A 15,000-nucleotide genomic window follows, 5' to 3' on the forward strand; every position below is an offset into this window, starting at 1 on the left:
CTGTGTTGTCGATGTTTCTTCGCATGTGCAATGTTCCCTTTTCTGTGTCTCACGTGGCTCAATTGCCTGTAGGTGTATCTCGATGAATCATACATTGACAGGAACTACAACAGGAACAGAGACTCCCTGTATGACCCCAACGACGGTCAAGACATGCACAGTCATCGCAAGATCAAGCGGGGTCGGCGCTACTGCTTTGCCCTCGCAGTTCAGGGCCCGGATCCGCGCGTGTGCACCGTCAGTGACCGCAACGACCGCGCCCTCGCCGGTCCTGTTCCAGGCACGAGCTGGATCTTCGACCCTGGCAGCGCACTGCAGCGTGAGCGGCGACAACAACGACAACAACAACAACAACAACAACAACAACAACAACAACAACAACAACAACAACAACAACAACAACAACAACAACAACAACAACAACAACAACAACAACAACAACAACAACAACAACAACAACAACAACAACAACAGCAGCAGCAGCAGCAGCAGCAGCAGCAGCAGCAGCAGCAGCAGCAGCAGCAGCAGCAGCAAGCACCACCACCTCCTCCTCCGCCACCATCATCGTCACTTCAACCGCCACCGCCGCCATCATCATCACCACCACCACCACCGGCGTGTCTGCCTCCATTCCCCCTGCGAATTCCTCAGACTGACGGTGCAGGCGATGAGGAGCAGCCACAAGCATCGCAGTCATCAGCGCGCAAGTGCAGCCGCGCTGGCACCTGCGCTGGTGACGACGCTGCCGGCTGCCCGGTGACAGCGCTAAATGAGGTGCACGTGCGCGTCAACGCGACGGCCTGCCTGTTTGAGTGGCTGCCGCTCGCCGGGAACGATGCGGTGTACGCTGTTGTCATGGGTTCTTGTGGCCGTCCGCTGCGTTGTGCGTTGTGCGAGTGCGCGCTGCAGTTGGCGGGCCGTTCAGTGCACCCTGGTTGCCTGTGTTGTTGTGTAGGCGTGTGTTAAACTTACCGCTACTGCTGCTGCACTGTGGTTCTGCATGTGCCTTGTGTCCTTAGGTCCTTGAGTAAAGATGAAAGGCAACGTGTTGATGTGACATGATTTGACACACAATGCACAGAAAGCTCAGAATGCTAGAATGGGACACCACAACAATACCTGACAAAGCTCGACAGCTCGAGCTTTGGCTTTTGTGCAAAGGCAGTGGCGTACCTCCAACCGAAAGACAGGTGGTAAAATGTTGGTAAAAGGGGCGTGGCTGTGAATGGCGCGTTGACGATAATCTGTCAATGCCGCTCCCGCTTGCCGCTTTGTAATTGGCAAACTTTCGACAGATGGGCGTGTCTTCTGTCTTGTCGCAGGTGATTGGTTAAATGTGGGGGTTTATTGGGGAAAACTTGCTGAAATCTTACACTGTTCCCGGCGCTCTGTTTGTTTGTTTGTTGTTGTTGTTGTTGTTGTTGTTGTTGTTGTTGTTGTTGTTGTTGTTGTTGTTGTTGTCGGAGAAAAGAGGCCGTTGTCATTTCTCCCTCACCACCAACACCAACACCACCCCAGACACACACACATACACACACACCACCACCACCGCTGTGGTGGTGGTGGCAACACATCGCGGGCCTCCCAAAAGTGCTGTCAGCACTGATTAAGGTAAGACACACGCACACAACCCCCACCACACACATGTACATTCGGTCACATGCACATGTACTAAGCCCCCCACACCCTCACACTTTTTTCTCTCTCTTAGGTACCAGTCAGTCCCGGAAGTGGACGGCTGACACTCACTTTTTTCCCCTCCTTTTTTTGTTTTGGTGAGTTGGTATGGTGCCATTTTTGGCGTCCCAACCAACGAGCCATCCTCGCCTCGGCGAGGAAGGTAAGCACCTTGCTACCTTGCAACAACACCAACTCCTCTCACTCAAATGATCACACACACACACACACACACACACATGCACATGCACATGCACATGCTTGCACCCACACTTACTCACAGACACACCACGCATGCACATTGGTTCCTCGTTTCTTCGTTTCTACTTGGACTCTGGATTTGCCGACTGTCACCCTCGCCGACTGCACCTGATCGTGCCCTTCACGCTGCCTCTTGTCTCTTCCCCTGTCGTCTCTGTCTGCTTGTCTCTCTTTCTCTTATGCTGCTGCTGCTGCTGCTGCTGCTGCTGCTGCTGCTCTCGTGCTTGTCTGTCCCTTTTCTCTTCTTTTGGCGGCTGTTCGTGGGCCAACAAAAATTTGATTCGATGCACAAAGGAGTGCCCGTCTTGTTGTTGTTGTGGTGTGCTTGCTTCTTGTGTGTTTTTTTTTGTGTGTCGTGCACTCTGACAGACAGAAGCCATAAATCTGGGTGTGGACAGCGCCTCCGCCACCACCCACGACCAAGATCTTTGCTAACTTTCGATGATGCAAAACACGACTGGCGCGAAAATCTTTCTTTCGTGTCAATTTTCTTTCGGCGGCCATCCTCAAGTGCAAACGACGAACAGGCAGCGGAGAGATGTGGCAAGGTGGCAGTGGTTTGGATGGTGGTGGTGGTGGTGTTGACGGAGGAGGTGGTGACGGTGGTGTTGGTGGCGGCGATAGCAACAACGAGCAGCACATACTTGGTGGAGGGGAGCAAGGGGAGGAGCAGCAACAAGCACCGTATGCACCACTGTCCCCGACATACATGGGTCAGAGCAACGATCAGCAATATGAACCCGAGGAAGAACGCCGATTGGACGAACGCGAGGAGCAGCACGACAACAGGAGCGACGAGAGTCACAGCCATGGCTCTCAAAGCAACGGCCACGGTGGTGACACTGGAGATGGACCAACGCCAGCTCAGTCACAGCAGCATACCTTGGGCTCAGAAGGCGAGGACCACCCCACGTCCTCGCCACGAAGCCCATCGATCGCTCCGCAATCACCTCCGGGCTCCAGCACCAGTACACCACCAGCAACAATCGAAGCCACAACAACAACGACAACAACAACACCGACAACAACGACAACAACGACAACAACAACAATTCCAACTACAACTACTACGACTACTGCTACAACTACAGCACCCATTGCGCCCGCAGCACCGCCAACCGTGGTGGCCCGGCTGCAGCACGAGTCAGACTGGACGGTGCAAGCCACGGCCACGCTACTGCAGCAGGTGGCTCCGAGCTTTGCGGTCCTCGACCCGAAAACCAAGGTGAACGTGCTGCTGTGTCTCTTCCACATGCGCCACCACCAGCTCGAGGCAAGCCTGTGTCAGGATATGATCCACGCAGCAAAAGTCGACAGATCAGATTGGGTGCGGACCACGGCACGCATCCTTGAGCCATACCTTGAGCAGCGCAGGCTCAGCCACAACCTGAGCAAGTACAGCCAGTGGTTTTCTGACTGCGTTCGATCGTGCGTTCATGCTGCAGAGGAGGTTTCCCTCCCCGCCCGCGACAACACGCTTGTCAGCGCGCTTCTGCACCCAGATGTGGCTGCGCTCTCACCGGCCTTCCAAGGCAACAGCAACGAGGCCGAGCACGCCCCAAAGGATCAGCAGCACTTTCGCCTCAAGAAGCCCTTTGGCTCGCTCGAGGCCTTGTACCGGAAGACGGCGGCGGCTGCCGCCCGAACCACCACACACACCACAGCGCGGTCCCTTCGCCGTAACCGTACCGGCAGCACCGGCGGCACAGCCATGCCGTCCTTCCTGCGCAAGCCAAGCGTCGGCACGTCCAAGATGCGCCCGCCCATCATCGGTGCGCGGGACTCGGCAGGGGCCAGCGCAGCGTCATCGTCGTCCGTGCCGTCGTCGACCGGGCCAGGCCAGGCGGGGCGGGGCGGCCCGCAGCGCACGCACAGTGGCGGCATTCGCACACTCTCCTTCGAAGAACTCAACGCCAAGATGAAGCAGCACGAGCAGGACAAGAAGAAGACCCGCGGTAAGCGTGGTAAGCAGGCACAGGCACAGGCAAAAGCGCAGGCTACCAACGACAAGCCTGCAGTCACCACCGCACCTCAAACATCAGCCGCAGCCACAAGCAGTGCACGGCCAACAAGCGCTGACACATCTGCGCCATCCCTCAACACCAGCGCGGCTGCTGACACTGCCGGCCCAGCCGCAGCCTCGGCGCGCGTGCCCGTGCCGACTGCGGGTGTCTCGCAGCCCTCGGGCGGTGCGAGTGGTGGTGAGGCACAGCCAGGCATAGGGAAGCGGACTACCGGCGCTGGTGTTGGTGGAGCGAAGCGGCGAACACACGAACGTGAAGGAGAGGAGAAACGCGCAAAGACCACGGACACCGGCGTGCCGGCGACAGCGCCCCCCTCCATGGCTCATGCACACGCAGCGCCATCTGCCACAACGCAACCACCCCAGCATGCTGCGGCGCTACACCCTCCTGGCCATGTTGGACAACAACAACAACAACAGCAGCAACAACAACAACAACAACAACAACAACAACAACAACAACAACAACAACAACAACAACAACAACAACAGCAGCAGCAGCAGCAGCAGCAGCAGCAACCGCGGGCCGCACCGATGATGCAGCCGCCCTCGGGGTACACTGCGGTGCCACAAACGCAACAACGGCAGCAGGCATCACTGCCTCATCAGCCAGTTCATCAGCCACAGCAGCCTGTGCCAGGTGCGAGTGGAGCGGGGCAGGGCATGTTGGCGGCTGGGGCGACGTCGGCTGGCCAGTCGGGTGTGCCGGGCTACGACATGCCTGCGCTCATGCAGCAGCACCTGCGGCAGCAGCAGTTGCAGCAGTATCAGCAGCATTTGCAACAACAAGCGCAGCTGCAGCAACAGCAACAGCAGCAACAACACCCGCAACCAACACAGCAGCAACTGCTAGCACAGCAACGGATGCAGCTGCAGCTGCAACAACTCTACGGGCAGCGCGCGCCACAGATGATGGCTTCGCCAGCTCACCTCTACGCTGCAATGCGGCAGCAGCAACAGCAACAGCAGCAACAGCAGCAACAGCAGCAACAACATCAACAACCACAGCAACAGCTGCAGCAGCAGCAGCAACCAAGTCCGCAACAGCTGCAACGGTTGCAGCAATTGTATCAGCTGCAGCAGTTGCAGGCGGCCGGGATGGCGCCTGGCGGGCAGCTGCAGCCCATGTCGCAAGTGCATGCGCCACCGTCCACAGCAGGACCAAGTTCCACTATGGGCGGGCTTGATCTACTGCTGCGCGCTGCTGAGCAGCAGGAGGCAGCAGCCCTACCGGCCCACAGTCAACAGCAGCAGCAGCAACAGCAGCAACAGCAACAGCTACGGTATCTCCAACACCAGCAGCAACAACGTCTCCTGCATCAGCAACAACAACAACAGCAGCTTGGGGTTGGGGCCCCAGATGGCGCTCATGAGCAGCGCCACATTGCCGCGCTGCTCAGCACGCTGCCTGCAGACCAACAGGCCCTCTTCACACAGCGCAATCGCCTTACGCTGGCCAAGCTGCGGCAAATCATGGCGCACATCAGTGGTGCGGGACAGGTGCATGTGGGTGCTGAGGGCGGCCGCGCAAAACAGGTGGTCGTCGTGCACGAGGAGGAACAGGAGACGCCGCGTGGCCGAAAGCTACAGCAAACCGTGATTGAGCTTGATCGCAGTACAGGCGGCTGGCGTAGACTCACCCGTCTACGCAAACTCTGACAGAGGGTGTATATGTGTGTGTGTGTATGTGTGTGTGTGTGTGTGTGTTGTGTGTGTGTGTGTGTGTGTGTGTGTGTGTGTGTGTGTGTGTGTGTGTGTGTGTGTGTGTGCACCTGCCTGCTTCTCGGGCTGTTTTCTACTCGACTTCGTGTGTTTGGAGTGTGTCTGTTGTGCGTACTTTCCCTCGCTAACCGTTGTTGTTCTCACAGAAGTCGTCCACTGTACGTAGCTCAACCATCAATACAAGCGAACGTGTAAGCGTGAAGGTTTCACTGCAGCAAGGCGCACCAACACGACTCCGTAAACTAATAAAGAAAACAAAAGGTGGAGGAGGAGGATTAACTCCAACGGAGGAAACATGCACAGTGAAGGTGGAACACGATCGATTTGGAGCAGCATGTTAACAAGTACGAGTGTGCACTCACAACAACAACGACAACTTACGCAACAACCCTTCCTGTTATGGGTTGGGTGTAAGGCGCTATCACACTAATCATGGACCGCAACTCCACCAAGCACGTGCTCAAGGATCAATTAAAATCAACAAATCGAGGCAGTGCGGGCATGGACCCACACGTAAACACACACACACACACACACACACACACACACACACACACACACACACACACACACACACACACACACACATACACACACACGCTCGTATAAACACACAGGCATGCATGTTCACAACCAGGGATGTCAGAAAGCTGTTGATGTAGACAGCCCGCAAGTGTACGCTGACTGGGCGTCATCTGTATACGGCTGTTGCTGGTGGCTGTTGTCTGCCACTTGTCCAGTCATGTTGTCAAGCTCGATGGGGACAGCCCCGGCCTCGGAAGACGCCGTCAGCTCAATGGTCGGCAGCGCTTTGTGTTCCTGGCGCGCGGGTTCCTCTGTGATGGCCGATGCAGCAATCTCCGACACCGCGACGGTCGTGGCAGGAGACAACGACGTCGCTCGCCCACCACCGTATTTGCTGGCGCCGTGCTTGCTGTGATCGTGGCCGTGGTGGGAGTGTCGCGAGTGGCGGGAGTGGTGGGAGTGCCGAGAGTGATGCGAGCGGTGCTTGCGCCTGGTGGTTCGTCGGTGCGAGTGGGGCGATGCGCTGCTGCCCGCGCCATCTGCGCGGTGGGCCAACGCCGGGTGTAGGTGCGCCGGGTGCGTGGTGACCCGCTTCTTGCGCAGCAGCTTGCGGAAGTCGTCCTGCTCGCGATCGAGGGCGTACTTCATCTCCTCCACCAGCAGCCGCTTGGCGCGGTGGCGGTACGTCAGGTACAGCACAGCCAGGATGAGGGCGAAGATGACCGGCACGGCGGCGCCGCGGAGGAACACATAGTCCCACCCGCGCGCAACGGTGGAGTCGCCGTCGTCAACACGCTGCTTGACAATGTGGTAGATGCGGCTGCCCGTGAGCTGGAACGGCCCGCAGTCGCCCGGCGGGCGGGTGAAGATGATGAGGCAGCCAAAGGCGGTCGAAAACAGGTACGTGAACAGCGTCGCCTTCATGTACGATTCCTGCGACAAGCGGATGACGGTGTACGGGTGCGACGACGCGTAGAGCACAATGGCCTGCTTGATGTAGAAGCGAACGATGCCCAGACCGAGGGAGATGGCCGGCAACAGGGGCACAAAGGGGAACCCAATCCACAGCAGCGCCTGGCTGTAAGCTGCGCCGACGAACAGCGCGCCCACGTTCACGCGCGGGGGGCTGCGCTTGAGGAAGCGGCATGCAAGCGGCACAGCGGCCAGCCACAGAATGTCGATGGTGGTGCGGAAGACGGCATCGAAGATGACCAGGCGGTACAGCTCCTGCCCAAGGCGCGTCTCCCAGCACGCGTCCGTGTTGGGCGTGTAGAGGAAGACAAAGGTGCCCAGGTACGTGCCAAAGACGCCCGCTGTCGCCACAAACATGACTGTGACGTCCCACCACATGCGGATGAGCGAGTTCTTGAAGGTGGTGAATGCGCGGAAGGGCTGCTGCACGACGGGGATGATCCACGCGCTGGCAGTGCAAACAAAGGGCGTGAGCAGCGACCGCCAGTAGGACGTGGTGCCGGCCTCGCTCTCCTGCAGCACGTGCAGGAAGTACGCGCCCGCACCAACGCCACCGAGGAAGACGAGGGTGACCAGCACGGTGAGCGCAAAGCTGCCCACGGTGGAGGTTGGGGCAGGGATGATGCCCCAGATGGGCGGCACGTCCTGGCGGTTGCGGCGCCGGAGATACTCGTTGTACATCTCCTTGCATAGCAGGGTGCACCGCGAGTGCTGCCGTTCCGTGCCAGCGCGGGTGGTGATGGTGTGGTCCCAGGAGGCAAGCACCTGCGTGCCGATTCGCGTTTCCTGGTACAGGGTGTGGTAGATGACGTTGCGGCGGTGCAGGCGCCCCAGCGTGTACACCAGGATGAGTAGGGTGAGGAAGAAGGTGAAGATGATGACGGAGAAGTACGCGAGCGGGAGATCGTAGTTGCGCTGCACGTCGCCGGAGACGTAGTGACCGTAGAACAGGATGGAGGTCTTGAAGCTGCCGGTGCCGGCGAGGAGGCCGCCCAGCACGGTGTCGCCAAAGGTGCCCTCGTCCTCGTTGTTCTCCTCTGAGACGGAGGTGAGCGCCATGGGCAGCACGACAAAGCAAGACCAGCACACGGCAAACAGCAGGTTGAGCTTGAACAGGAACGCGTACAGCTCAAAGAAGCTGCTCACGGCACTGCCTGCCTTGCTGGCAATGGCCCTGAGGCTGCCGGCCACCCACGGGTGGGAGATGAAGACGTTGACAGCCGCGCCAAGCTGCTGCCTGGCAACCGCGAGCTTGTACATGGTCCAGCCAAAGCACCCAAGGAACGGTCTTCCCTCCGCCTCGGCTTCTGCCTCAGCCGCGGCGATGCTCTGCCTCCGTCGCTTCTTTCGGTATCGCAGCGCCATCTTGCCTTCCTTGATCAGGACATGCTGTCGTTGCAGCGTGTTCAGGTTGTTCAGGTTGTGGATGCTGCTTCGCCGCCGCGCCGCCGCGTGCAGCAACTCGTGGCGGTGGTGCGAGCTCCCTCTTCCAGGTGACACATGGCTACCCCTCTTCCTCTGCTGCTGCTGCTGCTTCACATCCAGCGTCCCCGTCATGTCTTCTTCTTCCGCCTTGTTCGTTGTCGAACCGAGGGCGGTGGTCGATTGGCGGTCGATTGGTGGGTGGGAGGAGCGGTTGTAGTTGTGTGTCTCCCGCCCGCGATATTTGAAAATAATTTTGTGTTGTCGCGCTCAGGCAGGTGCCTGAAGAAAAAAAAAAAAAAAGAAAAGAAAAAAAAAAAACCTCCTCCTCCTGGTAGAACCCTACCCCACAGGATCAACAAGCTACCTCTACTGAGGGGTGTCTATGTCTGCACGCAGGCAGCCACCAGCAACCAGCGGAGAGGGAGACCAGCGGGTGTGCTTGGTCGCGTGGTTTACATACTTGGGGCTGCCTGCTTGACCCGTCGAAGGAACAGAAACGCAGGGAGGACTGGAGGACACGGTGTGATGTGACACTGACATTATTATTAGACTATTCTTTGAGTTGCTGTTGGTAGCGTGGAGAGAGAGAGAGAGAGAGAGAGAGAGAGAGAGAGACAGAGAGAGAGAGAGAGAGAGAGAGAGAGAGAGAGAGAGAGAGAGGGGGGAGAGAGAGAGAGAGAGAGAGATTTTTAAGTAACTAGATAATTTCTACTTTCCTTCCAGAGGGCTTTGTTTGACGCTTTGCTTCTCTGGCTCTGCGCCTCTGTTCTCCTCGTTTTGTCAACAAGGAGAAGCTCCTCTGCGTCACCGCTGCAGTTTGTGAGCCCATGGGTACAACTGTGCTGCGGTTGAGCTGGTCTGCATCTTCAACTCGCCCACTCCAGCACTCCACTCTCACTGGCCCACACAACGCGCCCTCAAAGTGATGTGATGTCTTGCAATACACTACACACTACACAGGGATTGTGCAGGCGAAAGCAGAGCGCACTGCCGCGTCCTGATGACGGCGCTATGAGCAAGCAAGACAGTACAAGGTGTTGATGCCTCCAACGACCGCAGCAGCGAGCACGAGGGGAGTGTCTGCCCTTTCGCGCTCTTCGCCCGTCACCCTCTTTGCTGGCTGGTTGGGGCGAGTCGAAGGGGCCCCAGCAAACCCTTTGCTTTATATGAAGAATTTTAGGCGCGAGATGGTGTGTACTGGAAGCCTGCACGTCCCCTTGCATGATGTCATCGCAAGTGCGACTTGTAGAGCGCGGGTTCGATACCCGCCCGCTCCTCGTCAGCCTCGAGGTGCTCCATGCCCTTATATATTAGGGAGAGGGTTAAGTATTGCCTCTATTTATTAGAGAGAGGGCTAAGTTATTGTCGCGCAGGCGGAAGGTACACACCCAATTTTTTTTTGGGTGTACGTATCTGCAGTGTGTATGTGTGTGTGTGTGTGTGTGTGTGTGTGTGTGTGTGTGTGTGTGTGTGTGCGTGCGTACATATCTGCATGTACAGTTGGGGGTGCTTTTTTTTTTTTTTTCGTTGATGTCTCCCTTCGTCATGCCCCTCTGTCTCTCCTTCATCCCTATGTATGTACAGCATTCCTATTCATTTCCCACTTCTGCACATGGCACAGAGGTGTATATATATTCAGTGGCCTCAACCTAGCTAGAGTCTTAGAGTCTATGCATGGGGGGGGGAGCACACATTCATGTTCTCGGGCGGTAGATGGTGACGAGCGCCAAAGCAGACGAGTTGGTCCTACACGACGCCAAAGGCGCGCGCATGTGTGTGTGTGTGTATATGCGTGTGTATGTGTGTGTCGACAGGTGGGGCAGAGAGTGTGCGTGTGAGTAAGCATGCAAAGCGACTTGGCTATGAACAAACAGTAACACGACCTGCTGCCCTTTCCCCACAATCGTGCTGATGCATGACACAAGCACATGCACCAGACCACGAACCTGTACAAGTCAGCAATGCATTTTAACGTATCCCAGCGAGGGGCATGGCTTGGCCGCACAAATTCTGGTGGTGTTGGGTCCTTCGCGCCCAAACAAAGGGGGGAAACAGACGCACGCATCCAAAAGGAAGCGCACAGTCACGTCATGAGCACACGCGCGTTGTTCCGCACCCAACGCAAGGAAGCACATCACGCAAACACATCACACATACACTTGCATGCAAATCACACACCACACACAGACATAGACACACACACAGACACAGACAGAAAGACAGACAGACAGACACAGACACAGACACACAGACACACACACACGCACATACACACACAGGTAAGCAGTTGGACGGACCCGAATGATGCGTTGGAGCAAGCACTCGGAAGCCAGCATGACGCGGATCTTTCGCTGCGGCACGCGGTGGTCTGTTTCAAACGTGTACGCAATCCATAGCCGATGCGACTCGACAGGTTTGTTGAAGGCACGGTCCACGTGTCCTGGTTATGGGGAAGCACACAACCAAGGTATAGACGTCAACAAGGCATGCGCACCAGTCACCTCTCCATGCAGCCAACAAAGGTCAAGCGTACGCATCCGATGACGATGACCGATGCACGGGTGACGGCACACACATCTAGCCACATGAACACACACACACACATGGACACAGACACAGACACAGAGACACAGACAGACAGACAGACACACAGACAGACAGACACACACACACGCACACAGACACACAGACACACGCACGCACACACGAACGCACACACACGCAGGCACGCACGCACAGATACAGACACTCAGATACACACGGACACACCGGGTGTACCTTCAGAATACTGTTTTGAGATGACGTTCTGTGCGGCCTTCTTGAGCGCTTTTGCAGCCGCACCACGCCCAACAGTGAACAGCACAGGCTGATCTGGCTCAGCACGTGCAGCCTCTGAAGAAGACATGCAGGGGTGATGAGGAACAGCATCACACGCAATGAAAGGAGGGGGGGGGGTGTCGGGAAGGTGTGCGCGGGTGAATGAATGAACGAATGCATGTGCGTGTGTGTGTGGGCGTGCGTGTGCGTGCGTGTGTGTGTGTGCGTGTGTGTGTGTGCGTGTGCGTGTGCGTGCGTGTATGTGTGTGTGTGTGCGCGTGTATGTGTGTGAGTGTGTGCGTGTTCGTGTGTGTGTGTGTGCGTGTACGTATGTGCGTGCGTGCACATGTTGGCACGCTTATGCATGTCCAAGTGGCTCTACATAATGCCGGACACTCGACAGCCCTGTCACACCACTGTTCCTAGGACTCGCGTCGGTCACAAAGGCTCTCACCTTTCAGCGTTTCCTTCACCAAGATGTCATTCTGTGGAGAGTCGGAGGAAATGCCACACGAAGGAGGTGTCGTAGCGTTGTCAGCTGTGGAGTGAACGATGTCAAGCACGTGTGGTTGACGCACGCAAAGGCATTACTGTACACACACACACACGCACACACCTCGTGGACAAGCTCTTCCAGCCGAATTTCGTTGAGTGTTGCAAACCGGAGGAATTGTCGCCGCCCTTCCTGTCAGCGCAGCCGTCGACAACAAGCTGTCAATGCACATCGCTCGTGCTCACCTCACAACACATGCCACACACACAGGCATGTACACGCACATGTGGGCATGTCCAGGTATCACGCAGGCAAGAGCGTTCAATAACAACAACAACAGCAGCAGCAACAGCAACAACAACAACAACAACAACAACAACAACAACAACAACAACAACAACAACAACAACAACAACAACAACAACAACAACAACAACAACAACAGTGACGTACAAACTCGAGCCAGTTGATGGAAAAGTTGACGGACTTGATAAACTCAAGGTTTGTGATGCTCATGCGTTGTTGGTGATCCGCATACAACTGACACAGTGAAAAGCGCAGAAAATCCACGTGTATGGAGCAAACCGATGGGTCACGCATACTTTCACCATGGTCGTGACAACTACAAGAAGAAGAAGAAGAAGAAGAAGAAGAAGAAGAAGAACAAGAAGAAGAAGAAGAAGAAGAAGAAGAAGAAGAAGAAGAAGAAGAAGAACAACAACAAGAAGAAGAAGAACAAGAAGAAGAAGAACAAGAACAAGAACAAGAAGAAGAACAAGAAGAACAAGAACAAGTCACCGCAGCAGCAGTAGCCCCCGCTCCGCCCCACCAATTCTCTCCAACCTGCCGGAGCGATTGACATACCTTAAGCACAACGCTGGGCACGGCCACGATGACTGCAATGATGATGTCGGGAATATGCTGTGTAACAAAGCCAGCCACGCTGCCCTCAATGAGCGGAATGCCATACTGCCCACCAAAGTAGTTGAGAGCCATCACAATGACAACGGAGAGGAGCACCCCGACGACGCACAGCGCAACATCTGCATAAAGCAAGCAAGTGCGCAGGCACGCGTGTATGCACACGTGAGGACGCGTTGTGGAGTGTGCACGCAAACAGCACAACACACACACACGCACAGCACAACACACCCATGTACACAGCACAACAAACATGCACACGCATATGTGTACAGCAAACGCACACACGTGCGAGTCTCTTCATGTGGAAACGTACAATCCCAGTCGACGTCTTCGATCAAGGAGTTGATGACCTCCCACAAGATCAGGTGTGGTGTTCGCAGGCTGGACTCCTCAGCCACCTCGCCGCGTCCAACTCGCGCTTCCACTGCCGTTGATTGAGCGTGGGACCGTGTGAACGATTGCACACTGTCGCGTGCGCGATCCTTATCAGCGTTGCTGGCTTTGCTTCCGGTGTGTGATTGCGTACCGTGAGGTGCAGCCACCCGAGCTCTGTTGGACTGTGTTGGCGGGTGCGCTCCGCCCCGATGCGAGCTGCGCAGCAGTGGGTGCTGGGTTGCTTCCCGTTTCAGTGGTGGGCAAGCAAGTCGGCTCCTTCCAACAGAATGTTCGCCTTCTGTTACCCTGCCTCTTTCACCACCACCGTCACCGTGCTGCTGTGATGACGGAGGTTGCCTGCTTGGTGTGCTTCTTGGCCGGCTCAGCTCCCGGTTCAGCCGCTGCATGATGATTTCTATGAATGACACCAACCATCCTTCCGTAACCGCCGTGGCTGGAAGGACTGTTCTGTTGATGCCACACACACACACACACACACACACACACACACACACACTCTCTCTCTCTCTCTCTCTCTCTCTCTCTCTCTCTTTCTCTGACTCTCCCTGACTCTCCCTGACTCTCCCCGTCTCTGTCTCCCTTTAAGCCCACTTTTTTTTTGTCATCATATGGCACATGACATCTGTACATCGCCACACCATGCCCAAGTTTTCGTGCAACCTTGGCTTCTTCTTCAACTCAGTACCACACATCACGCCGCCCGCTTTCGTGCACGCACATGCCATCACCATCCACCAGCGCTGCGTGTTGTGACTGTTGTGTGCTCATAGCTTGGCGACGGCGTGCCACACGCATTTCTTGTTTCTTCTTCTGGCTGCGTTCTCGCTGGTTAACATTTATACGACCATTTTGGTATGCGTAGGTGCCGCTGTTGCAGCGACTGGAAAAGGCCGGTGCCGCCGGATTTTGCGCTGTCGAGCTCGCGTTCGATCAGTACGAGCATGACCCCCAGATCGTGGCAAACGCCTGCGCGCAACATGGCCTGCACGTCGAACTGATCAACACCCCGAAAGGTGCTTGCTCCCTTGCGTGTGAGGAACGCCCGTGTGTACTGTGGTCGGACCCGGCCGCGTTCTGACAACCACACCCACGCATGACTGTTGATCTGTGCTTGCTTGTCCACAGGAAACTGGGAGGAAGGGGAACGCGGACTGGCTGCCATTCCGGGCAAGGTGACAGCGTCGAGTCAAAGAGAGAGAGAGAGAGAGAGAGAGAGAGAGAGAGAGAGAGAGAGAGAGAGAGAGAGAGAGAGAGAGAGAGAGAGAGCCGCAGTGTTAAGTGGCCCAGGTTAACCCACTATCCGTCGCACTCAACTGAGCGCGGATCACCGACTTGACCGAGACCAAACAGTAGAACTCATGATGGACATGGATAATACCTTGAAAGATTTATGGACATCGGGTTTGCACGGGCCTAGATTCCGACCTCATTGGACGATCGAAGAGGCGTCCATACTATGCAGATTGACGATTCTTTTTCGGAGTTCCTGTACTGGCTTCTGTTCATGAAATGACCAGCGCTCGCGGTTACTATTTTGCACAGATGTCACAGCGAGGCCATGTCTACTAACAATAGCCAGTCCTTGAGCGAGGGTTTACTAGTCCGCTCGAACGGCCCCGTGGGGGGTAGTGAATCATGCACCACATGCGTATAAGCTTCCGGGTAGTGCTTTCAGGAGAGTACGAGTCATGGCTACCTGCCTAGTACCGACATGGTCAGCCGGAGAGTCTAGTACCCAACAGGTCCATGTTAACCGGGTGTTCGG

General features: G+C 56.2%; 5 protein-coding genes across 5 annotated transcripts in view; 3 read left to right on the forward strand and 2 right to left on the reverse strand.

Annotated features, from left to right (window-relative positions):
* Window positions 1–1,031, forward strand: part of PTSG_12185 (uncharacterized protein) — a gene marked incomplete at both ends in the record, with an annotated part of 1,862 nt that extends 831 nt beyond the window's left edge. Inside the window, 2 exons of the mRNA XM_004994545.1 lie at window positions 73–840; window positions 1,020–1,031. Coding sequence (XP_004994602.1) covers window positions 73–840; window positions 1,020–1,031 — 780 coding nt within the window. The remainder of the gene's footprint in view (window positions 1–72; window positions 841–1,019) is intronic.
* Window positions 1,032–2,647: 1,616 nt separating this feature from the next.
* Window positions 2,648–5,875, forward strand: PTSG_04507 (uncharacterized protein; the record flags this gene model as incomplete). The annotated part of the gene is made up of 2 exons (XM_004994546.1): window positions 2,648–2,774; window positions 3,030–5,875. 2 exons carry the CDS (start codon window positions 2,648–2,650, stop codon window positions 5,618–5,620), a joined length of 2,718 nt encoding a protein of 905 aa, XP_004994603.1. The 3' UTR covers window positions 5,621–5,875.
* A 348-nt stretch (window positions 5,876–6,223) lies between these two features.
* Window positions 6,224–8,841, reverse strand: PTSG_04508 (uncharacterized protein). The gene has a single exon (XM_004994547.1). It carries the CDS (start codon window positions 8,735–8,737, stop codon window positions 6,326–6,328), a length of 2,412 nt encoding a protein of 803 aa, XP_004994604.1. The 5' UTR covers window positions 8,738–8,841; the 3' UTR covers window positions 6,224–6,325.
* A 1,350-nt stretch (window positions 8,842–10,191) lies between these two features.
* Window positions 10,192–13,630, reverse strand: PTSG_04509 (uncharacterized protein). The gene is made up of 9 exons (XM_004994548.1): window positions 13,153–13,630; window positions 12,780–12,958; window positions 12,369–12,455; window positions 12,039–12,107; window positions 11,877–11,907; window positions 11,384–11,497; window positions 10,903–11,045; window positions 10,552–10,631; window positions 10,192–10,351 (listed from the first exon to the last, which is right to left on the reverse strand). The coding sequence occupies exons 1-9, from the start codon at window positions 13,619–13,621 to the stop codon at window positions 10,300–10,302; spliced, it is 1,224 nt and encodes a 407-aa protein (XP_004994605.1). The 5' UTR covers window positions 13,622–13,630; the 3' UTR covers window positions 10,192–10,299.
* Window positions 13,631–13,874: 244 nt separating this feature from the next.
* Window positions 13,875–15,000, forward strand: part of PTSG_04510 (uncharacterized protein) — a gene marked incomplete at both ends in the record, with an annotated part of 3,085 nt that continues 1,959 nt past the window's right edge. The window contains 3 exons of the mRNA XM_004994549.1: window positions 13,875–13,916; window positions 14,098–14,248; window positions 14,361–14,407. Coding sequence (XP_004994606.1) covers window positions 13,875–13,916; window positions 14,098–14,248; window positions 14,361–14,407 — 240 coding nt within the window. The remainder of the gene's footprint in view (window positions 13,917–14,097; window positions 14,249–14,360; window positions 14,408–15,000) is intronic.

The sequence above is a fragment of the Salpingoeca rosetta genome (assembly GCF_000188695.1).
Source record: "Salpingoeca rosetta unplaced genomic scaffold supercont1.10, whole genome shotgun sequence".
NCBI classification, from domain to species: domain Eukaryota; class Choanoflagellata; order Craspedida; family Salpingoecidae; genus Salpingoeca; species Salpingoeca rosetta.